We start from the raw sequence: 26323 nt of genomic DNA, 5'->3' as shown, positions 1-26323 counted from the left end.
ATCCAGCCTTCCACCCTGACTCTGTCCAGCAATATCCTCTCCTATTGAAATAGTTTGAACAGACTGTCTTTGAAGTAACAATATGTTAATAGCAACCTCTATAAACACCTGAATTTTTCCCCTTCCAAATATCTCCTGCAAATGCAACAGAAGAGAGCTTTCCCCTCCCACAACTATTCAGATCCTTTTGACTTTACCTCAATGGACAGCTTAAGAAGAACTGTGGTAAAATATGTAGATCAGACAGATGGCATTTGCTGCTCTTTTCTCAGTCCTGCTGCTCAATGGCTTTAAAAAGCCACAATAATTCATTACTTAGATAGTCTCAGGTAGATCCTGAGCTCCATTACAGCTTTTTCTTATCCATTTTGGAGGTGGAGTTATTTTATTTATGGGAAGTATCAGAGTCTTCTACCAGAGCAGAAGGAGATACTGGATTAGAATGAGATATCTGAAATAACTGACTTTTGGTCTTTGCTTTTAAGTTTCTCCTCAACAAGCACAATCCTCTCTCTACTTTATTTTAACAGATGTGAAGAACAGCTGACATCTGCACTTCCTAGCTGGAGCAGTGGGGCAGGATGGTTTGGTTCTCCTTTTATGGTTCTCTTAATGTTATCTACCACCCGCACTCTACAGTGTGCTTATAGCTCCCCAGTCCTCCCTACAACCAGAACTTCTCTCTACCCAAATTATATCTGGCCATTATTTCTCTAATATATTAATAAATAAGCAAGAAAGCTATTATACATATACAAACACACACACGGCCATCCCCTTGAAAGACATGACTTCTTTGTCATACACTGAAAACTGTTTATCTTTAATTCCTCTTTTCTTTTTATAAAACAATAGCAAGATTAAAATACAGAAAACCATTGTTATTTGGTTACAGAGCAATGCAGAAATAAAAAAGATACACCAATAGATTTTATTCTGAAATATCACTGTTTGATAAGGTTTACTGGCATTGTTAGTTAACCAGTTACCATAGGTTAACCATTCAAATTACAGTTTAGGCAGTGGTCATTTCTAAGCAAGTTGTTCCTCAGTGATGAAAGACATGCAAATAACTTTTACCACGTTATTTACTAGAGGCTCCACATTTCCACACATAACTGCTTCCAAACAATAAGCTCCCGTCAAGTTAGTGTTCCATCAAATCTGTCAATTGCAACTCATTTAGCACCACAGGACAAGCCGACACATTGCATAAAGGTCAAGTGGAAAAATGTCCCTTCCACTACATCAGTGTCTAGATTGGTAAAGGTCACTCCATCCAATAATTGCTACTACAGAAAATAACTTTGTTGTAATCTATAGCATAGAGGAAAAAAACAAAAAAGAAAAAAGAAAAAAAGAGTTCAAGTCCTTCATTTTTTCCCAAGACATGACAAACCAACACTACTGTCATTTCATGACTGGAGTACTGGAGTATTTAATTAGAACTCAAAGGACTGTAGTATGGCAATTGATGATACAACCATTTTATGAACAGCTCACCTGAAGCAGACAGACATAGCTTGCCTAAAGTTAAAATAGCAAAAAGCAAATATGATTACGTAGAGTGCAACAAAACAGAAAAGGAAACTGTTGTGGGTTTGGGGTTTTTCTCTCTTTGAGCTCCCTACTCCTGTCTAATCAAAAGCTTTTTCTTCTTCAAAAAGTAGCACTCACCATTTGTATAATATAAAATTAACATATACAAATACAGAAATTAGCATCAAGCCGCTTTAATGCTGGACCTGAAATCCTAAGGCTAAGTGATCAAAAACCCAACCTACACAGACACATAACCCTTGTCACCCAGGGAGGCCTGGAGTTGTATTGTGCAATGATGGACGAGAAGGGAAAGGAAGATGTTCAGGCTCTCCTCATCTCACTACATCCCTCCACCACTCAATTCATACACAACTCAGTTTATTCTCAGCTTCCACTACTAACAAAATATTAAAAATTCAACACTATTGCTTAAGATTCAGCTCCTGTATCATCAGGACAAGTTTGGAAGAAGTTTGGCAGTTACTGGGAAGAGTGGTAGAAATATTTTAGAGTCAGCTCTAAAACAAGCAAAAATAAAATAATCATGCAATCGATGCCCTGACTGTAAGCACTGGGTTTCCTGATTTACTGCCAACCAGGTTAGGTCTTATTAGACTTTCCAGATACCAGATGAGTAGAACAAAAAATTACCTGCATCCTAAACAAGCTTTGGATTTAAAAAAAAAAAAAAGAAAAATTGTGTTAAAGAAACAAAGTTAACCAGAAACAGCTGCAACTCTGTCCATAAGATACAGAATAAACATTAACTACCTGAGTATTTCCAGAATGAGACTAAAGGAAATTAAATCACCAGTAGGAACAGAATCAGGCCATCCTGTCAGTAAGTACTCTAAGGGATACAGTAACAGATAGCTGAAGTCACATAGCCCTTGTTCAAAGCACATCTCTCCATTAAAAAGAAAAAACTCAGTATAGCACAATAACATGTATCTCCTTTCATAGGTTTTCACTTCCACAGGGAAGAGAAGGCTGGAAGCTGGCAAAGGGACAGCGTGGCATTCTTCAGCCCTCTTCACTGCCACTTCAGCTGCCACATGCAAGAATGGAAGTGATGTTTGTTTCACCCTCTGGCAGGTTTCCTAACTGTGTCAAATTCAAGTAGTTATTCAAATATACTCAATAACAACACTACCAAGACCTCAGAAAGCCACAATGGTTTCTTCAGTGACAAGCACAATGAATGATGGCAGCATCAGAATGTTAGGCTGCAAGCAGCTGCAGTAAACTCAAAAGAAAACAGCTTCTCAGTAAGAGACAGAAAATACAGTTTTGAAGTTTTTTAGCCTAATGAAGCACTGTTTGATGAATGTACCACAAAACAATATTCTGGAGAATACCACCCGCCACCCCATTCTGGAAGAAGTTACTTGTTTACTTGGAAGCTTCATCAAATAGATGCATGCTGTGTAAATAAAACTTGCCCTTGGCCTGCTGTCTCCTGTCTTAAGAGGTGAAAGCTTATGGATCCAGAACCTAAATATAAAGAATCTGATATCCACTGAAGCCACTGGGATTCTCAGATGCACAGGCAGGAGTGGTTACATGAGCCTAAGTTGCATGTAATAATCTGCTTTATAAAGCAAATTATTTTGCTTTATAAAGGGCGAAGAAGAAGTTTACCGATACCACCTTATACCTTTATTGCCAGCACAACAAGTACATACAACAAAACATGGGCATATTACAGCAGCAGAAGAAACCAAAACAATCTTGAAGTGACAAGAACTGCCAGACAAGATCAGACCAGGGTCCATCCTGCACAGGATCCTGCCTGCAGGAGTGACAAGTGGATGTTTCAAAACTTCAAAGGATGGAGAGAAAAACCTTCAGCGCAGCCTGCCAGCCTCTGCAATACTGCACCTACCTCTGGTGCTGGGAAATCCTGCAGACCTCTTTCAGCAAGCTCCAGGAACTACCAGGCTGCTATGTCTTATATTTAATGCAATTATGCTATGATGAACATTTAGAAATAAAACCTCAGACAAAATCCCTTCATGTCGACTTCCAGAAAAAACTTCCCAGAAATAACTTTTTTTAACACATTTAGGCAGAAGGTAAAATCAGGTTCAATAGGCAACGTGTCAAATACATGAAAAAGTATAATAAGAAATGCAACAAAGTATTTGCATAAAGTTTCAAACAAAGTGAAATTCTAACATTATTCTTTTAAAAAAAACTCCTATTGAATACTTCCCTCTGCACAACTGCCTTATCTCCTGCAGTATATCCCAGTTACTGAGCTTCACCAATGATCAAAAGCCCTTGTTTCTAAAAAAACAATTCTACAGTTCTCCCTGATGCCACATCATTTCCACTGTCATCACATTCACCTTCTTCCTCCACTTATTGAAGAAGATAATTAGCATAAAAGTTTTTTTAAAAAAAAGCAAAATAAATTCCATTATAAGCAGCACAAACATCTCTTGTTCAGTTCAGACATTCCTGGTCACTACATCCAGTCTCACAAATTTTCCTTAGGAAGCTAAACAAAACCATTATTTGTTCTTTTACTTAACATGACTCTTTAAGTTGCTTATTGTCTATTAACAAAGGGTTAAGATACTCAGATATTAAGATATCCTCTAGCACTGTGGCTTCTTCTCCTTTCCTAATTTGGCTTTATTTCTAAAACAGCATCTGCTGGGGCTGAATTTGCACAGTAGGAGCCCTGGCAACTCCTCACAACCAAGGTTAAGGCAGTAGGCAAATAGCTGTTGGACAGCCCTTTTGCCAGGTAGGGACCCCAAGCAGAGCATTTCTGAATGAACAAGTACAAAACACCGGAGGACAAAATCCACCCAGAGACAGCAGTTCTGACAGATCTGTATTTCCCACTGCTGTCACCCTGGTAATTAGCACTTCCTTGTCCACTATGGTCATCCCCACAGATTTCAGTAACAAGCAGCTGCTTATGCTTGGAAGCAGCTGAGCAATAAAGGAAGAGGCCATTTAAATACTGATCAAAAACGAAGCACAGTGAGAGCACCACCTGCACAAAGACTATGCACAGGCAGCTCAGCACTGAATACATCACAACACTGCTAAACATACCCCAAAACTACAGGATGTTTCTCAAACAGGTATTCAAGGCCAAATTAGGCTCCTCACCAATAGAGGGTAGCAGAACCAATGACAGAATACCAGGTTAGAAGGTAACTCAGGGAATACCTGATCCAACCTCTCTTAGAGATGCACAGTCTAGACCAGATAGCCCAGAACCCCGCCCAGCTGAACCTTAAAGGTATCCAACCTTGGGAAATGCACCACTTCCCTAAGGAGATTATTCCACTGACTGATTGGTCTCATTGTGGAACATTTTCTTTGCATCCAGCTGGTATCTCTCTAGGAGTAATTGGTGCCCATTACTCCTTGCCTTTTAATGTGATTCCTTGCAAAAAGGGACTTTGTCTCTTCTTTGTAGCCATCTTTTAAATATGGGAACATGGAGACAAGGTCTTCCCCTAAGCCTTTTTTTCTGAAGGCTGAACAAACATAGTTCTCTCAGCCTTTCCTCACATTGAAGGCTTCCAGTCCTCTGGTCATCTTTACAGTCCTTCTCTGGACCCTCTCCAGCCTGCCCACATCTTTTCTGTGTAGCAGGGACCAAAACTGAACTCAGTATTCCAGGTGTCGCCTGACAAGTCCTGAGTAAAGTGGGAAAAAGTTGTAAAGCAGGACAGTCATGAACTTCATGAGAGCTGGCAGTGATGAAATATTCATTCAACTTTTTGACCTTACCCTGAGTTCCCAAGAACATTCTTTGATTGGAAATAAGCATAGCACCAGCTTCATCCTAACCTTCAAAAGAAGTCTGCAGCAGTTAGTTAATCTTGGCTGAGCAGAATATTAACATCAAGGAAGTCTCTCTATCTCTCTATTGCAAGTTGGTTTGGGTTGCTACTTTAAACCCCTTTGCATAGAAGGGATGACTGGTATATTTTGTGACTTTTAACTGACCCCAGTATCATTTGTCTACTTGCTTGGAAGCCAAGATGATAGGTTTTCATGCTATACATTGCTTCAAAAAGACTTCCAACTGTCAAGAGTCAATTGGCCTGCAGATGAGAACTGAGGAAAAAGAATCTAGTATTTCACACAGTTTTCTTGATTTTTCCAAAGGTTATCCAGTCTACTTTGGTAAAGAGAGCCTTTCTGGACACCTAACAGAGCTGTAAAAATGCTTTCTTTGCTTTTCCAAGGGTGCTTAAAAAGTTCTGCACCCCAGGTAACATTCAGCAATATTTCTTTTAGGTAGGCATTTAAGATATTAGGAACACTGTGTGCTGTTGCATTACAAGACAGATAAATCTTGGATATTAAAAATTGACTTCAGTAATTCTGGGCAGATATAAAGTGTAGTTTTGTAATGGACAGGGGAAAAGAAATTAGGATTGTGTAAAAAAGCATGAGAAGGAAGACATTCCTTAGGTCTAATAGGCGTCAACTATACATACCTGAACAACCAAACATCCAAAGAACTCTTCAGATCTTCCTACAGACAAAGAAATGTGAACTCTAAAGGCACCTGCCTTACATGAAAGAAACTCAAAAAACCCTCATTGCCTTTGACTAAGAACACAGCAGCTTCTAGGATTCTGCTCCAGCAGTGGGGAAGGCACACAAGCCACTGACCTGCCCACTTCGTTACAGAAAGAACAGATTTGGGGAAGCGTAGAGAAGGCCAGGCAGCACACTGGACTCCAAAGCAGGGAAGTGGGAGCACAGAAGTTCACTTTTCTAATGGAAATAGAGGAAATGTTGCCTCTTAGGAATGGGAAAGCCAGGAGTGTTTAGAATCAAGGAGGGTACACTTCCTTGAAGAACTCATTCTCCATGCCTCCTAATTTCAGAAATCAGAGCTGATTTTGCAAGCAAACATTCAGTTGGCTATTAGTTGCTCTTATCAGCATTCACTCTAAACAACTAGAAGCATTGGCAAGGAGGTTTCTATTAAGGAACTGTACATTATAATATAAAAGCAGGGGAAAAAAGGGCTTCTACACAAATTAAAAGCAGGCACAACATGCAAGGCAAACTTGGCCCCTGACCTCACAGAGACAGAAGAAATGATGCTGTTTTCTTGCACCCAAGAGAGGCCAGAAAATGCAGCAAATATCACTAACAGCACAGGCCCTACAGGAGCATACATGGAGATACAAGAAACCTCTCAGAACAGGCCTGTTAAAGTCAAACTTCAAGTTTGCTTCCTTCAAGCTACAGCCCAGAAGATGCTTGTCCAGCAGAACCAGCCACATTATCCCCCTGAAGGATTCCAGCCCTCAGATGACCTACACCTCTTGCAGTCAACACAGAACTGAGCACTGGCTTGAACAGGAACTGAATTCATTGTTTTTCCCTCATCTGAACAAAAGCAGCATTTTTCAGGACACTTTAACCAGCCAAAAAAGCTTTGTTTCACTTTTTTTGACATAATGAATATTTTTTTTCCTACATTCAACAAACAAGTGTGTCACAAGAAAAGAAAGTAAGTCAAATACAGCTCAGCTGCTTTGCTGCCCACGCTGTTCCCAAGTAACTCCCATCTGTTTGCACTGGTGAGGCATTAGCCATTCACACACAGGCAGCCTTGCCTTCTCCTTTCTTGATTGAAAAGGAAAGCACTTCCTGTCTGTTTTGGTTTTTTTTTTCCCCTCTGAGAGAAGCAATAACAATGAAATAATTTCAGCCTGTAAGGCGGCCCCTGTGTATTTAGCCAGAGTGGATCAGTCAGTACAACACCTATAGGTAGGAAGAGCCTAAATATCTTGAAAGCAGGAGCAGAGCAGAGAGAAACTCCTCTTGTACAAAGTAAAGGGAAAGTTCACTCAACAAGCTAAGTGGCAACACTTCATGACATGGGGAGTAAAGATTATTTGTTTCTCTGCCAGATTTTTCTCTCCTCCTTCTTACTTGGAACTTCATGATTGTTTTCAAAAATGTTTAAAAAAAAAAAAAGTAAGAGCCATTTAATGGAAATAACAGCATCCTATGCGCTTCTCGTAATAAGTCCTGGGAGTTGCAGATGAGGAAATAAGCACCTGAAACAGGAAATACAAAACTGCACAAAACTCAGACTTCTCTACACACAGATGTTAACAGATCTGTGACGGCAGAATGATTATATCAGAAAACCAATCTAGTAGCAGTGCCTCTGCAGGCACATTGCTCTGAAACAGAATTAAATTTTAATTCTGAAGTAACTCCACTTTGGATGTTTCTTCCCCCAAAATAATTCTTGTTTTTAGCCTACTTGGTCTCTTCAGCATTTCTTCCCCTGGAAGATCTTGTCATTTTACACAACATTATGAATTGTTTATGGGTTTTTTACACATACATGTTGAGTCTTCTTACCCTAGGTTCTGCAAGGCAAGTGACATAGCCTGACCAGAACCTCTTTTTTCAGAACTCTCACTATTTTCATTACTATTAGACAGCACCAGAATAACCAGCTGTTAAAGTCTACCTGTGAATGGGGCTATTTCAGCTCTTGCTCAAAAGTGTTTTCTCCACCACATAAAGGCAGTAATTAAAATATTTCAAACGAACACCCCTGCACTTCAATAAGAATTTGAGCTTGATTTTAATTACAGCTGGGCACTTAAAAGAGCTGAGCTTTTTGTTTTATCCCTTTTGTTTGTTCTTAGGAAGGCCAGGACAGCAGATTCTCTAATAACATGGGCAACAAAGCGTGGCATCTGGCCTGTGAATACAGAGCAGCAGATACTGCTTGTACACATTTGAAGGGGGCCAGAGTCAGTGTAGCTTCCTTAAGTAACCAGGCTCCTTCCTCAAACCTGTAAACACAAGACCTCAGCAGAACTACTAATGGGCTATTGAACTTTCTGCTTCCAGTTCACCAGTTTGACTCTTGCTCAGATTAAGGGTTAAGAAATCAGTTCTCCTTGAGTGGTATTTGATAGATGAGGACTTTTCAGCAGTAACCCTAGTAGCAGGCTTTGCACTGCATTACAGGGTACAGCAGTCACCTTTTCTCTCCACATTCCTATGTGCTCAAAATTAAGACAGCCATTTAATTTCAAATGACTCCCATTGATAAAGTTCTTGCTGCCAGTCAGGATTCAGAGTGAAAAGAGCCCAGCGCAGAGGTACAGCCAAAAGCCATCCCATTACATCATATTCTTTATGAACAAAAATTAAAAATACATGAGGGCATTTCATACTCATTTGATAACACAAGAAAAATTCTTTTACAGGTTGTATCACCTGAGGGAGTTTTAAACATGCATTTCACTTTAGAACTATAAAACTCTTTGGACTAAAAATAATTTGCTTCAAAAACAGATCAAGTAGAATTAAGTTCCAGAATTGGGCTGATATTCACAACCCATTCATATGTCCCTTTTTTTAATACCATTATTCATTTCAAATTATGTGCAAATCTAGAAGCAACAGATAACTGGTGTGACTGCACAGTTGATCTTCACCTCTATAATGAAAACTAAAGATGAAAAAGAAAAAAAAACAAAAACACCCACACCATTTAGTGACACCAGCTTTTGTACCTGAGCTTCCAGAAGACTTTTTATTAGCAAAGTTCCTTCAGAAGTCTCTGAAAATACCTTCTATTCCAGTAACATTTGTTTTACTGCTATTGGTATGCACAATGGGTAATTCCAAACTACTTGCTTTTGAATTTCCAATTTTATAATAGGTGATCAGTATTTCTTTTTCATAAAAAGAAACCCTTCCTGGATAGTGATTTTAGTTATCTATATATTCTGTTGGCTATTCAGATTTAACGAAGCAGGTAAAACTAGTAATATGCTTGACATCATCAATTACCAGCTACTACAAAATACCAAACTGATGGTTTTTGAGAAGCAAATATCATATATCACATATATCAAATATCACTGTGAAGTTTCAAAGGCAAGCATGGAGTCTACTATTTCGTGAAGCAAAGACAGAACTGTCTTTTCCCCTCACACACATCGCAGCATCACACTCTTGCCTGTAATGCATTTATCACAGCAACACAAGGCTTGTCCTGCTAACTTGTCAGTCAGGGCAACTAGTTAAGTTAGAACAGCAATACAAACTTTCAGGCATGAAAACTCTTCCACACCTGTGTGCCTAAAAACTTATCTGATTAAGATCAGACTTCTAAAGATACCTCCCTGTGATAAACCTTATCTGGAATTCATGGCCCAGCAAAATCCCACACTGAGAATGAGTGTGTTTAACTCCAGAAGGTCAACACCTGTACCCATAGTTAAAGACTAATCTCATTTGCCTCACAACACGACAGGAAGAAAACACAGAAAATTTTCCCACATATTTTGCACAACTGAAATCCTAGAGTTAGACAAAGATCTTACAAAACACATTTGTTCAAGAGTGCTTCTTAAGTACTGAAGTGATATTGTTACTCCTGTCAAATTTGAAATGTCTCCTGTGTGTTCTCACTCAGCATAACCCAAGAGCACCAGCTTTTCAGAACACATCAGTTAGTACCTCTTTCCAACATGTCCCTTGAAAGTTTCTTCAGGCAAGAGGCAGAAACTGAAATGTCTGAAATTTAGATATTGCAATTCCTGATCTTAGAACAAGCTATTCCAAGTTTAGAGTTGGATATTATGACTGCACAGAAACATTTTAGGTACAGTACATCATGAAAAAACTAAGTAACATAAAAATCTACTCATTTCTAAGCAGTTCTAATTCTTGAGACCATTATCCCAAATGCTTCATTATATAACACTCTCTGATACTGGTGCAAGGGCAACAGAATCTCTGTATGGTGCCACAGCACATATAAACTCAAATGGGTTTTATTCTTTACTACTCCTGAGTTTCTCAAGAAGCTGAATGACCTCTGGAGAGTTTCTAGCAACCCCAGAGTTAAAGCCTTTTCTCCAAGACACTATACCTCCAGGGAGCCATTAGCAGGGAGGCATACAGGGCCACTTGGCAGTGCCAGAGGCACACACAAATGAACACCCACAAATAAATCAGATTTATAGTAGATTCTGCCGTGATGTAAACAAAAACAGCTGTGCATCTTTATTTGTATGTGGTTCCAACATCATGTTGGAATTATGCCTCCAAATCACAGCACCTCACCTTGCTTTGTTTCCAACTTTTCAAAACACTAAATTAATTAATTAAACTTAATAATTTCATCTACTTTGTTCACACTTTAAAAAAATCTCAGTGAGCACAAAGATGTCCCAATCACTTCCCACACTTCAAATCAAAACCCACCAGGAATCTTGACTGGTATTAAACTGGTAAGCAAGTTTAAAACTCACATCACCTGACATCAGTTTGGATGCTCCCACAGTCAGCATTTCCTATGGAATCACTGAGTCTTTGTCCAACACATGTTATTGCATAAGAAGGCCAGGAATTTGAAATTTCCCCACTTGGCCATTTTTATTAACGTACTGCCAAAACCTATCGCTGTCCTAAGAGTGATCTCCATGAAACACCATATTTGCTACTTTTACCTTCCACAGGCTAATAATAAGAAAGAAAAACACAGAAGCCTGCATATGGCCAAAGGCAGGGCAGTGAAGTATCAGAAAGCACAGACACACCTGCAGAACTATGAACACACCCCAGCATGGACAGTTTGGCCTAGACTGGTGGACACAGAGGAGAGGAGGGAAATCTGAAGAGAAAGAAGAAGTTAATTGACTTGAGGCAATCCCACTTCGCAGGGGAGTTTGGAAAGAAATGGCAGAGCTGCAGAGATCCCCAATAAAAACATCATGTTAAGGAATTTGACCAGACACCATTCAAGAATCAGCAAAGAGCATTATCGTTTCCCCACAGAAGACTCACACTGAAAGATTTTCATGTTTGCTTTCAAAGAGTAGTCACATTCATTCAGCATCTTTTTAATCTAAATTCACACAGAAATTGCATTATCATGACATCTAGAAGTTTCTGCCCAGGTCCAGTCATTTATTAAGCAGATAATAATTGAAAAAAGCAGGTGTCCCCCTTCCCACAGAATTTTTATATCCTAAGTGTAAGACAGGGGCAGCAAAATCAGTTCCTAGTTGTTGGTTGAATTAATAGCCATGCTGTCTCCAGTGCTCATATTGCAAATGGAACACAGTTTTCTTATCTGGAGCTAATATTTCTAAAGAGCTAGGGAAAGATAAGTCTGTCCTGAATATAAAATTTGTTTTCAAGTGCAAAGTAAGCAGATGGGCTGGCTGGGTATCAGGAGAGCCATGTCATTCACTCAGTGGGTACTGTCCAGATAGCACATCAACACTTCTCCCAAGTTACACCCATCAGAACCCAATGTCTCAAACAGCAATTCAGCAAGTAAGATCTTAAATTACTCATAATTGCTTGTTTTGTTCGTATTTTTGTCATTGCTTGTTTGTTTGTAAAAGACTAGCCAGGCTGTCTGGGAACAGCTTGGCTGCATCATGGACTGAGAAGCAGAGCCCAACTACCCTGGGAGGGTGGTCGGCAGTGTCAGCTTTAGACAGCAGATGGCCAGGAGCAGAGAAAGCTTCCAAGCACTCTGTATGCCAAAACTTCAGTGATTTCCCTCTTGTCAAGCAGCTTCCAGAGACACAAGACGTAGCTGAACCTCTTCACTCTGGCCAAGACTAAAATACACGAGCATAGCAGAATCCCATAAAATACTACCACTTCCTAAAAATGTTTAGGCTGCACGGTTTAAGCAAGACACTGCATAACTACAGCTAAAATATTGGCTAAGGAATTTGAAATACAGAAAACACAACTGCATTTTCAATGTGGAGCATAACTAGACCAACAGCAAGATCTGGTTGTACCTCAAAGACACTCATTGATGTGAAACAGAACAACTGGTCTAAAATGAGGATTCACATCAAAAGCATTTCAAGAACCTGCTGAAGATCCATGCGCTTCTCATGTAATGACTAAAAACAAGAAGTCAAAGTACCCAGAAATGCATACCAGACCTCTCTCTCATAAGCATTGGTCACTATTATTTTAGTATTAATAAAAGCTTTTCCACTTGTCTGACAGCGAGATAAGGACATTCATATCTTTAAGTTGTGACTCCAGCTCAGTTTTACAATTAAATAAAACCAAACCAAACACAATAGCAACTGGATAGGCCTAACACAGATTGCACAAAAATAAACAACAACGTTGTCACTGCTGCTTGTGGACAGAAGCCAAGATGAAGCATTTGAACAACAGCATTTCGGTCCATAGTTTCAACTAGCACCAAACAAAAAATGAGTACGTGCAAAAAGACTTCTATTTTTCATTTCAGTTCACTGCCTTTAGAGGAACACGAGCAAGATGGTAGAGGTGCAAGGCTTGGGCTGCCTCTGTTTTGTTGCAAGGTAAATTAAGTCTAATGTATATTTCACATAAGAATTTACTATCCTTAACCTTCCAAATTTTTTTGGGAAGGTTATTCGAATTTATCAAAGAAAGACAAGATAAAAAAGATCCATGTAACAAAGATTTGAGTTTGAGAATTTATACAAGCTCTTTTCCCTCTCATCCTCTTAACAGCTTTACAGGAAAGTTATAAAAATGAAAAATGAAACCCAGATGACTTACCCACAGATTTCAGGAAGCTTCTACAAGCTTGTGATTTAACAAGGCTCTGACAGTGTGGCACAACAGAAAGGCCTATTTGTTCCACCCACCCCAAACCCATTGACAAGTAAGTGCCTGCAACTGCAAGTCACAAGCTTGCAGTAAGTCTCCTGTATCACAGCAGCTCTGCTCCTCCATCCAGCATTCACCACTTTTTATTTAGTCAGCAGCCTCAGCTAGAGAGCTTCACTAAATATACATCTGGGTTTGAAGACTCAACTTCCAAAGGTACACGCCACACTGAAACAAGTCCAATCCAAAGTAACGTGTTCTTCGAGAGTTATTTCCAGACACAGCCTCTCTCAAATTCCCTGTCCTTCCTCAGAAAGAAGCCAAGTTGCCTTCGTTTCTGTGTCCTGTTATAGCAGCCATCTGTCAAGCAAGCAGTTCAGTTCAAAATAATAGAAGCACAGTAAAGCAGGGATTCTATCCAACCCTCATCTACAAAAAGCTCTTCCAAGAAAAAAGAAATTAAAAAACAAACAAACAAAAAAGACAACAAAAAGAACAACACACCACCCACCTGCTTGAATATCAAATTAGTTCAAATGTTTAAGGGCTACAACTAGAAATAGTATTCCAAATTAGGAAAAATACTGCTCTAGTTTAAACTGCAAAAAGAAACTTGTAAAGACCCAACAGCTACATATCTGGCCAGGTGTTCAGAGTTTTTGCAAAATTCAGTATTTGCAAGTACCATTGTAAGAAGTGGCAAAGGCCGTCCTCAGAGTGCCACTTAACATTTTCAACCCAAGCACTACTGAACATGATTCTCCCTCATTTACTCTCTCTGCAGTTGTCTTAAAACAAATAGCTAACTCAAGTGAGCAACAGCACCTCTTATAGTGTAAACCTACAGGAGACTAACAGCTACAAAGACTTTCTTTCCCTTCCTATTCTTGTGATTAAGGGAAAATGTGAAAACGAGACTTCAACTCCTACACACACCACAGGGCTCTGTCCTTGATGCCCTGCAGATCCTGAGATATGGAAAGGACAATTGGTATTAAGAGGTCTTAAAGAACACAAGCAAAGAGCAAAAAATAAAGAAAAAACATGCATACACTGCTTTACTGTGGAGCACAAGGTGCACAAGTCCATGGCAGTTCACTAATTCACATAGCTCATCCTTTGAGAACTCGCCTAAAGTAACTGAAGGCTTACATGACTTTAAATGTATCTACAGCATGAATCCTTATTGCTGAAGTAGGACAGATTTTGCCACCACTGGCATAAATGTTTCTGTGTTCTTTCTGTCCTGTTGGGCTGATGAGGAGTTGCTCTGATCTGCTCAACGACCTTCACTGAAGAACCCTAACTCTGAATTGCACGGGGGAATTAGCATTCCCTACCAGTTGCAACAATGCATCTGCAACGAAAAATTTCCTTTAAAAACAATTATCATAATTAAAAAGAATCAGTAGTTCTGCAGACATATTTTGCTCAGTAACAAGATGGCACGTGAGCCAGCAGTAGAGTTCAGCAGCAAGTCTGAGTCCTGACAACTACCAATCCACTAGACTCTTGCACCAGGGAAGGTTGAGGAGCTCAAGCAGCAAAGAACAGGAAAAGATTTTCAGATGTTTGAGCAATAGATTTGTACTGAGCAAAATGCACTTGTTCCCACTGCAAGCACAACGCCCACAGACACAAAATACAGTCTTTTTTTTTCCTCCTGTATTCAGCAGTGTGTTTAACCTTGGAGCTGTCAAGTTCCATCATGAATAATGAGCCATGACAACACTCCAAGTGATCCTTGGAGAACAGACCAATTTTTTCTATATGCTATGCAAGGCAAAATGCTTATATTCCCATGGTACAGTACCTGCATTGAAAATATACAGTAATGTGGCCATCAAGAGGAGACCACAAGTAAATACAGGAAAAAAATATCATTCATTTCCCAATATTTCAACACCTAAAAACAGCAAGAGCAATAAAACACATAACATCCCAAGGGTTCCTCTTTAAAATTATACTGGGACTGAGGACATTTGTCGCACTGAGAATGCATTCCACACAACCACTTCACAGCCGAGGAACATCTGCATTTGAAACAATCCATAACAGCTACAGCATGAGGAGAGAACACCCCGCAGGTTTCACAGCACTGTGACCTCTAGAAAATGAGCACCAGTGAGGGACACGGGGGCAGCCTCCAGCCTGAGCAGCCCCCAACGCTCACAGCACAAACACAGCCCCCACCCCACACACAGAGCACTGCCAGAAAGTGTAGGAAAATATGCAGTTATCTGAATGCCTAATTGGAGCTCCTTCCTCTACACCAACACCCTAACCACGCCAAGGCAGGCCTTTCAGAAGGCACAGCACAGGTAACCAAGCAAGAGCAAGAGTCATTTCTGCTGTACACCTCTCAAGCTCAAGGGGAGGAGGAAGACAAAGCAAATAGATTCACCTAAAGAAAGGAAAAACTAGGAAGAAACAAGCTGAAGATTTTAACAGGCATTCCCTTATCTCTTAAACAACAATGGAGGGTTGTGGTTGCCCTTACAAAAATCTTCCCTCATTCAGGAAAATAAATGCTAATTCATTAACGCTAACCTGGAAGACGCCATTTTCCCTAACAGCTCAAGCAGCATGCATTTGTCCTGTGTTTCTGCAAGGTGGAAAAACAAATATATCCTTATTCCTGAGCTGTTTGAAACAAGGTATTTGTCCACGGCTTTGTAGGGAGATAAGTTTGCCTTCATTTCTGTGTCATTTCCTAGTCTTGTTGCTACAACTAAAAACATGGTCCCTCCCTGTAAGGTCATTACTTATAATTCCGTTTCAATGATTACCTTAAACTACAGGAGCTTTCAAAAAGCTCTGTAGAGCAGGAAAGGAACCATGTCAAACCTGTGATGCTTGTCTTTCCTTAGGTGTGAAGTTTGCAGTGTCAGACAGCAGAAAACAGCTCTGAGCACTTAGAGGAGTTTAAAGTGCTAACACATCTCCCTCCCACCAAGAGGCCTTTCCTCAAGACTAGATGACTCTTAAAGAGCTGGAGTCAGAAAATCTCTTGAGTTTCTTGACTATGGCTGAAGCTGGAGAGAAGACTCTAGCACCAAAGCAGTAGTTACACATGACAATGTATTTATTGGCAATTTAGTTTTCCCCTTGGGAGTCCAGCCACACATATCCCTCCTTCACCCGCTCTCCCTCCCCTCTACTCCTCTTCCATGTCCAGGAAATTTCACAGCTATTCTCATCCCACTAGGTCTATCCTTCCCCTGAAGTGCTTCCAAATGAGCAAGACATGTGCTGTCACCACACACAGCACTACCATCATCACTGATTCAAAACAGTTCTGCTCTTAACAGAGGACTCACTCTATACTCTGAGTCATTCTCCAAATTACAGGATCAGGAATTTCCTTTCTAGCATTACAGTTAAAAATGTCCTCAGCCTTCCCCATGCAGCATGTTCATTTCTCACACTCCCTGATATTATACCCCCATTGATGCCCCACATCACAGCTCTGCACAATTAGCAATTCCATTCCCTGCTAGCAACATTTGGCAATAAGTTCCCTTTAAAGAAGGCTAATTACAGATTTCACTTGAACAGAAATTGGTACTGGGCTGATCTGTAAGCTCTTTAACAAGCTCTCAAACTTCACACCAGGAGCAGTGACACAGCTATAAAAGCAAAAGTGGAAAGCTTTGCCACTGCAAGATGAGGAAGCAAGGTCACAGCTCTGATTCTCCTTGCAGCACTGCACCTTCTCCATGCAAGTCTTGTCTTGAAGATATACTGCCTGTGTTTCACAAAAAGAAAACCAAAGGAGCCACTTCAGCTGCCATGAAAATAATGAAAAGCAATCACAAAAAAAAACCAACAACCACAACACAAAAAAAAAAAAACCCACACAGTTGATCAGTTGATAGTTATATCAGAAGAAGAACAATGACCAGTATGACAGAACACAGGTCAAGGACTCAGAAGCTGAGAATTGATAAAATTCAGGATGCCTGGTTGCACGCATGCACGAAGCATGTCATTTTCTGAAAATAGTGTCAAGGTGGACTTCAAGTTTTCAAAGGGATGGAAGAACTCCAGTCCAAGTCTCTCAAGCACCTCAGCATCCAGGACAAATGTTTTCTGCCTGTGTATGCCAGAATTAACACAGAAAACAGCAATCCCACCTGTGGATTCTCCTTATCACTTTTTGTCTCTGTGCCCACAACACCTGGTAAAGTAACATTTCAGCCAGACCACATATCTGAGGGGAATTAATGCAAGATTTTGAAAACCACCCTCTGTGCTAACCACGTGTGCTAACCCTGTTTGACAACTAGGGTGGAACTGAAGAGGGTAAAAAGATGAAGTGATGGTCAACAGACAACTAGTCCTGTTCTAATGATACAAGACCAGTACCCAGGAAAACTGCACAAGAGCTTTCTGTGCGAGATTCAACACAAGTCATAATTTTTCCCAGTGGTCAACGACTATATGGCATCACAAGATGTCACACCTGATACAGTGAAATACTGCTGCCAGACTGGCTGGCTGCCTACAGAATCCCAGCTGGAATCTGTGGTAACCATGCACACCAAGTACGCAGCTGTTGGGAAGTCTCCAACTGTGAGCTCAACCCACAGGCACTTAAAAAAGAAGAGTTATGAGTGTTACACATGTAAAGCACACACATTAATAATGTCTATTAGACAGAGATTAAACCCATAAATATCTACTACATCCTCAGATTGTAACACACCTAAAGGTTTTCCCTGTTAGGAGATGCCACACTAACAGAATGGCTTGTGACAGCAGCAGACTCTTCTATAGACAGGAAGGCCTTTTAGAGGCCAGCAGAACCACTCCTGCAAAAGTGCTACACACCTACCCCCTAAACACCCTATCTTCACCTTGGGGACATCTTTGAGGGCAGGAAAAGAGTCATGGTACAACTGCAAAGCATCACACATTAATTTGGAGAGGCAAACCACAAGTCTGACCACTGCCCAATTCCAAAAAGCCGAGAGTGTATAAGTGGGAGGAAAGGCGCTGTCTTTTTCCACACTTATTCTCTGAAGTAACCATGCAGATTTCAGTGAAATGTTTGCAGACTCTTTCAATTGAAGGCACATCTAGCAGAAAGAATTTACCTTAGAACCTCAAGATTATCAAAACATGAGCATCTGAACACAGATTACCACAACAGGACAGTAAGAAACCCGACGTGTGTTAATAGATGGTCTGATTATTAATGCACACACATACAAAGCTTATCAGAAGTGCCAAGGCCTTTGAAAGAAAAAGCATTATTCAAGGATAGATATTTGCCAGCAGCTGTATCACCACCATATTCTCCAGCTGATTTTGACTGAACTCAGTGGACATCAATTTAATCCCACAGGACAGTATCACTCACTTCTGTAATAGCTACTGACCTTATTTCTATGAGCCTTGTTGTAGTGTCATGACTAAATGTGGCAAGCAGCAAATCTCACTCTGTCAGCAGCCAGTGCCTGTCCTTTCTCCTTTTGAAGCTTCCACTCATTTCTGCATTTTTTTTTTCAGTCCTGCTGCTTCAAAACAGCTGATCCAGATGGTGGGTATTTGGATTTCAACCTTCCCACATGGTGATGTGGCTCAAGAAAATAAAAACTGTTGCTACCTGCTGCTGACCTACTTTAATTTGTTTCCTGCCATGCGACAGAATAAACAATACAGTTCATTGAGCTAGTTTTCCACACTTATGCATTGCTATGTAGGAAATATAAAATAAAACTAATAGACAAAGAAGAAAAAAAAAAAAAAAGCAGCATGATGCAGTGGGGAGTAGGAAGGAGTAATTCTCACCTTTATCATAGTCATCTTCCTCTATTGCTTTTTCCTGAAGCCTCTGAAGCCGTAAGATCAAGGACTTTAACTATGCAAAGAAAAACAGTTATGAAGAAGATGCATTTAAAAACATACAGACTATTAACTTCTATGCAATATAAATTTAATGGATTACTACATCACTACAATGGCCAAATTTTGATAGTTAAGCCCAGTATTTGTTAAGTAGACAGACCTATTTGGAAGTCAGCTGAACTGCAGCTACTTGAGCCAAGCATGGCTTTAGTCCAACACACACAGAGAATAACAAATGATATTTCTTGCAAAGCAAAGGAGATCAGGCAATCGTAGGATATTTTTCACCCTTTGAATAAATGAAAGTAGGATTATTAGAGCATTCTGTTAGCATGACATCTACTTCTGATCACATTGTACTCAACAGTGTGTTCCCAAGCCCACTCTGACAATTTTTTACCTGAGTTTTGCAGAGAACAAATATAAAATTTCCATATGCAAACCACATTTTATTCTGTAAATAGAAATGCAGTATGAGTATTTTTTTAACAGGTATACTCATGTTATGGCTCAGACAAGAGCATTCATATGCAGCCAAAAAAGTTTCATTAACACACAATTTACGTTCATCTACATAATGTTGATATTTGCATTTTTACAATGCAAATGCTAGGTGAGGAAAAAAAGCAGAACATCAAGAATACCCAAACCACATACAGAATACTCTCTCACATTCCAAAAGAAACTTATTATAAAGTTTTACTTCAAAAGTTAATGCTTCTCTTTGTTAACATCAGGAGTCTGAACTAAAGTTCTAAATTTACTAAAAATTTGTAAGGCCTTTACAAGTTTTTGCTGTTAAAAGAAATTGATTAGAAGGCAGGTTTAGTCCTCTCCTCACTGCCATGACAGCCACAGCCTAACACAGCTGCAGGTACAAGACTGGGATGTGTTTCTTATTAAATTTATGCAAGACCGGTACCAAACAAGCCACTACTGTCAGCCCTGGAAAAGGTGAGCCTGGAGAAAGAAGCAGTGCATATTCTCAAAGTCCAAAGCCTGAAAGTGCTTGGGAGAGCACTAAAATCCACACTTAAGACACCCTGCACTTAAAAAATACTTCCCTTCTCCCTGAAGCTCTTTCATATTTAATCCTCATATTTAAACTCTAAGTTGTATATAGAAAAACAGGTACAGCCAGTCAACAGCTTAATGGAAGCACTCAGTTATCAAGACTACACATCAACACACAAATCAGAAAATCAACACACAAATCTTTGAATTCAGGATTTCCCTCTAAATATGGCACGTGAAAGTGGATGACTAATAAGAAAAGAGCTACAAATATAGAGCCAGGAAAGTATCCAAAAATGTTTGATTAATAACAGGCTATAGCATGCTCGAGAAGAAAAACAAAAAACATTGCATACATTCCCATTTCTTCTTTTGGTTTTCACTTCCTGAAACTCCAATCTTTTTTCTCTGAGGCTAGTGAGGAATGCAAATGGTACCGAAGGGAGGAGCTCTGAATCCTCACCTTAAATTATTTTCTGTGTTTTATGCCTGACTTTATTTTATGGAGTTTTAAAGAAGCCTGCAGTAGGAATGATTCAAGTGACACTTTTTTCATATACATGATGTATAACAACCATCTATACTGAGAGTACAGCTTTGCTGCTGCTGGCAGTGTTTGTTCCATCATACACTACAGTGGCAGGCCATTTAAAGTCTGCTTGGGTACCACAGCCCAGGCACGCCCACAGCAAACTGACTGATGCTGCCACTGTAAAGGGCTTTCTGTTTGCAGGCTGGGGAGACATTTGGAGCTCAACTAATCAAAGACCTGCTGCTGCTTCAGCGTGGCACGTCCTAGATGTGTACCAAATGAAGATCGCTTTTTAAGAACAGAGAAGGCATAATTTTAACAACTTTGGTATTGCCTCCTTTTCTTGAGTACCGTTGCCTTTGTTCCTTTCTGAAAACTTTGAGACTTACTCATTATCATTACAATAGGAAGGTGCTTCAAATTAAACATACAGGACTGGCTAACCAAGGGCGAAGACATCCCTGAGGGCACAAATCCCCAGCTCTCCACTCAATGAATTAATGAATACAGAAATTAAAGACAGCAGTGTTTCTTTTGTGCCTACCAAATAAGCAATACCAAAAAGAAAGAAAAATACTTTTCTATTTTGATTACGTTATATATTCCCAAATTTGCAGCGAATTTATTTCCCAAACCATCTCAGACTATGGGCACATTGCAATTCCAGGCATGAAAACAAAGAAACTGCTCCCTGTCAATGTGTGTGAAGTCTGTAAATAAGAGATCCTAGTTTGAGTTCTACACATTATCTATGAAAAGAAAGTATTATAGATCATTGTAAGCCCAGGTCAGATGTCATGGTAAGCAAAGGAAGAATAAATGTTTCTCAGCCTTCTGTCTTAGACAGTAGGTTTGTGCAAAGCCTCCCCAGAGCAGGTTGTTTCATTAGGCCTAAAGACAATACAGCACATCTCATGTGTCTGAGCTGAGAAGTTACAAAGATCTGAGTTTCTGAAAGGCAACCATGAAACTCAGGCACTAGTGAGAAAATAAAAATAAAATTGAAAAAATGAAGAAAGAAAAAAAAGAAAAAAAAAACACAAAAACAACCCAACAAAAGACAAAAACCCCAACAAAATCCCCACTACTCACTCAGTGCACCTTGAACAAATTAGGGCAATCCATTGTGTCCATGTCAAACTCTGGATTCCTGTGTGCACAGTAAAGCCAATACTTGGCTCCTTTGATTGGGTAAGCTCTGAATGCCCACCCAACCATCATAAAAATATAACACAGCTGATCATTCTTAAAGTTTCCCCACTCCTCTCCTATAAAGAGAGCAGTGAATGACTAGGCTTGTATACATTGTAAGTATAACTGTGGGAGTATACATATATGCAAAAAGACACCTCACTCACCAGCCCACTATTCCTCTGGGGTGGAAAGGGAAAAGAAAAAAAAGTCCAGCTCCCAGCTGGAGACAGAGGAGGACTTGACCCCCATTTTTCTTCATGCGGGGACAGCACCGATTAGATTACACACTACTTTCAGAAAGTTGCCTAATTCTTAGAAATCTTTGGCTCAACTTAAACATTTCCAATTAAAAAGTTTAGTGTGGTTAAATCATGATACTTCAAGAAAAGAAATCCCTAACTTTATACTAGATATAAGCCAAACTGCAGACAAAACAGCCATCTGTGAAAAGAAATGGTACTTACTGAAGCCAGAAACTGATGTGTGATGTTAGAAATGAGAGGACTAAAGTTTCAGTAGAACACAGAATAGGGTACTGTAACAATATCACCTATTTTTATAGAACCAAACAAAACCTGTTATCTCATTTTTATCATGCAGAGCTCTACTGTACAACTCTGAACAAAGGCCAAAAAAGACAGCAGCATCTGAACTCCTACATAAACTTTGATTTTGGCACTATAAATAAAAACGTTTTGAGGAAAAGGTATCAAAAACAAAGTGAGATTACTGACCTTTAATGTACTGCGGTTGCCAAGCAAGCAATCCTGTAGCACTGGTTCATATTTTTTCATCAGAGTATCCCAGTTATGGTCACTGACAGTAAAGCTACTTTCATAGCCTGAGGTGACAGAAGAGCCAGCAGATGCTGCATCCGAGGAATCTGTAGAATATGAAAATGTTGCCTCTATATCTGAGAGAGAGACAGTCTCATAGTGCCGTAATTTATCATTTACTGGGCTCTCACGTTCATGCCGCAAATCTTCACCAGACCTGGAGAAGTAACACAAATCTCCCAAGTGCTCCTGAGTTTGTGCCATCTCTTCTGACTTCTGCAGACTGCCTGTGGTTTTGGGATGCAGAACGAGCTCAGCTTTCTCAATAGATTTGCCTTCAACATAATTCACTCCAGAGGCCGAGTTCAGGGAGAGCTGTATGAAGCTGAAACTTGAACTGAAGCTATCATGTGCACCAGCAGAATGAGAAATACCATCTCTGTTTGGATATTCACAGTTGTTACTCACTTCTGTCTGATCCAAAGCATACATGTTTGAGGGCTTGCTCACTTTGGTGCTGCAGCTTTTCTGCCATGTAGAGCACACAGCAGAAGCATCTCCTTTGCCTGTTGTGGCAGCAGGGCAAGTCCCTGTCCCATCTGACCGTGGACTATTGCATAATAAAAGATTTTCGCAGCATCCTGGAGTATTTCCAGCAGTGGCCAAGGCTGTTACCCCATGAACAGGAACTACAGCACTACTCACTGCTCTACAGCACAGGAATTCCAAGTCATCTTGGCCCTGTCTGTGCAGAGCACAGTTCTCAGAGCCTCCACAGTGCTGCCTGCCATGCGGGAGCTCTGCTGGGCTGAACCCTGCGCAGGCACCCACGGACTGAAACTCGATCTGTCGCTGAGCCTCTGGTCTCATGTATCCCGGTCTTCTTGCCAGCTTCTTTTTACGAAGAGAGCCTGCCGGCATTAACTGCTGGTGATCATCTGGGAGGGGAGAAAAAAAAATCAGTAAGTGTTTCTGCAGTTTTCCAGGCTTAACATACTATGGCATCTTAAAATAGTTGTTTCTGAAATTTCAAGCAGCATATCGTCTTCCATTTCAACAAAACACAGACACTGACCATACTGCAGATAGAGAACACTGTGTGTATTCATCCACCTTCTAAAGAGTCTGCACCTGTTTTTAAGTGAACTCACTAACAAGCTCCTCCATCAGGACACAAACCTAGGTACAATGAATCAGATCATCTTCCCTATTCACAGTGTCACTCTGCTTTTTCACTTTCAACTTGCCTAACAGCAGGCTGGAGCAGAAACTAAGTTTCTCTGACCTAAAATGATTTCAGACTTACAAGCACATCTAAGATAGGACTGAATCAGCATCCAAAATGTGAGAACCATGATCACAAAGAAATTTTGTTCATAACCTGTTGTTGCTGAGTGTTCTGTTTCTTGTGTTCATATCCATGTTTTAACACTGTGAGTAGCAAGTGGTTCAAACTCTGCTGCCATAACAGATGTAATTATAACACCCTGTGGTTGCAGATATTGGTCTAATGAGATATTGTACAAGTTGTCATTTAGATTCATAACATTATCTATTGTCCAAAATGTAAAGTTAAAGGAAAAGCTTGGCATGAAAAGCCACCAATCCTAGAAAACTATTAATTCGTAGCATTACTGAAGTATTAATATCATTAAGAAGCAGCCTCTGCTCAGTAACTTGATTTCCTTGCACATATCTTACTTACATAGATGAAAAGATAAATTTGCTGTTTGCAAAGAACAGGAAAACAAACAAAACCCCCCATCCAAACAAGATGAATATACTACAGTAAACATTAAAAGTGGGAGAACAGAATTTAAGGTCTGTGTTTTCTGTATATTTTTATACATGTATTATTGGTACAAGACTACATGATGACTACTTTCATTCTCTCATGGATTTACTGCTAGTTAAAAGGTATTCCATTTGTCTGCCCTGCACAGTGGGAATCAATGGGAATACAACCTCTGCACTAACACCCATTTCGTAACACAAAAAGACACTGACTGGACCTATTTGCCAGAATCACCCTTCAAGGGGATCTGATGCCTAGGTGAAGTATGCCCTCTATTAGCTGCCCTATACTCACAGAAACAGAATCAGTTGCGTGTTAGAAATATTCACATCACCCACACAGAGCTCTTACAAAAACACAAGTTTCAGATTTTTTTTCTTTACATTTAACATTCCTCTCTAACCACAACCCTTTGTCAGTTTTTACATCCATAGATATGCACATAATCTAAACTTCTCAGCAGCTCCCAACACAGGCCCCATACACATCTCGCTATGACGACATCCTATACAAGAATTTAAGTGTTAGAACTGAAACTTCCCAGGAGAATTTTCCCAACATTCATTACATTCTCTCCAAATAACCTTCAACAAAAGCAATTTATACATTTTCCATATACTAGAATAGTGGCACATCTCACCATGGGACTGCAGTTAAGCTTCTGTATTCTGCTTCCTATCACCATAAATTAGAATATCCCAGCAGTCTCTTACATTCTCTTTTGTCTGAGGAAAAAAGCATCACAGAAATCAGAAGTAAAAAAGGTCATGGAGTCCATCAGCCTGTCTACTATGAAAAGACAGTGAAATGCTGTACTGGGAGTAATTTAATAGAAGTCTTAACAAACAGGAATCACTCTCAGAGCAAGGGAACAAAAACGGAACAGAATGTTCTTTAAAATTTAATTCTTTTAGTTCGTATACAAAACAATAGCCTAAGTTTGACTTCAGCAGAAGAGATCAGTCATGCGTAAGAGTCATTCTAAGGCTGCATATACTCCATGGCCATTTAAAAAGGCCTGTCACAGGCCTCATCTGTGAAAACACGAAAGGTTCTCTGGTTTAATTAAAATCAGTTTAAAATTGATCTCGCTAAATCACTATGAATTTCTGAAGTAGACAGATAATTACAGCTTTTTAAACACCGAATTTAAACTAAGCTAATGTAAATAAGGTTTAAATTGGCCAAAGCTTTAGATATTCGCACCAAGTGAACCGGATGTAATTCTAAAATTATTGGAGCCAAAGGGGTACAATTCCACTGTCCTGAATGAGATCACACAGAGCCCACACATCTCTGTGTTCCTCACAACGTCCACAGGTAGCCCTCTAGACAGGTTTGGCATTCAGTCTCTTCATGGACTCCAGGTCTATCTCCTGGTGAGTGCATCCAGCAGCACAAAACGCTCCCCCGGGTACCAGAACAGAGCACTGCCTCAGTTACACCCAGGAACAGGGTCAGGCCAAGCCACAAGCCATCCAGAGGATGCTACAGGGAAAGAGCTGCAGGTCCTTTGCCCCAATGTGGCTGTCCCTGAGAGTCAGGCAGATTGAACAGAGCTGGGAACAACATGAACACAGACACACACACCTTCCCCAAAGGAAAAGGGGAAGCTTGATCTCCAGGTCCAGCTAGAGGGCACTCACAGTGCCCTCAGCCATCACAAAACCCAGCCAGGAAGTCACTATTGCCTTGGGTGTACTGTTTGGGCCCTGCTTGCCCTTGCACCATGTCCCTGTTCGCCCTTGCACCATGTCCCTGTTCTAATCCCAAGATTAGAATAATTTCAGTTGTTTATTATTACGTATCCGAAATACAGTTATATCAACTTTCTCTGCATAACCTTCCAACCACAGCTTGCCTTGTCTGTTGTCTGCCTGTCAGAGAAATTACACTGAACCAACTCAGTGGCTTGTTAAAAAACAAAGACAAGCCTTAAATTCTTCTCATCTTACCTCAATTTGAAGAGCATCAAATAGCTGTTGGCAATTAACT

General features: G+C 40.1%; 1 protein-coding gene across 13 annotated transcripts in view; it reads right to left on the bottom strand.

Annotated features, from left to right (window-relative positions):
• Positions 1-26323, bottom strand: part of DISC1 (DISC1 scaffold protein) — a 190599-nt gene that overhangs the window by 147683 nt on the left and 16593 nt on the right. For 8 of the 13 annotated variants that reach the window (XM_066178779.1, XM_066178774.1, XM_066178775.1 and 5 more), the window contains exons 2-4: positions 22492-23471; positions 19418-19471; positions 18961-19030 (exon numbers count right to left, since the gene is read on the bottom strand). In XM_066178779.1, the coding sequence (XP_066034876.1) occupies positions 18961-19030; positions 19418-19471; positions 22492-23471 (1104 nt within the window). Of the gene's footprint in view, positions 1-18960; positions 19031-19417; positions 19472-22491; positions 23472-24968; positions 25054-26323 lie in introns of all 13 variants that reach the window. The other 5 variants (XM_066178781.1, XM_066178784.1, XM_066178782.1 and 2 more) reach the window with 3 other exon arrangements.

This window comes from Chamaea fasciata, unplaced genomic scaffold, assembly GCF_029207755.1.
Source record: "Chamaea fasciata isolate MVZ Bird 193981 ecotype frontalis unplaced genomic scaffold, bChaFas1.0.hap1 SCAF_3, whole genome shotgun sequence".
Classification (NCBI taxonomy): domain Eukaryota; kingdom Metazoa; phylum Chordata; class Aves; order Passeriformes; family Sylviidae; genus Chamaea; species Chamaea fasciata.
The sequence above is the reverse complement of the archived record's forward strand: the minus strand, read 5'-3'. Positions and strand labels throughout refer to the sequence as shown.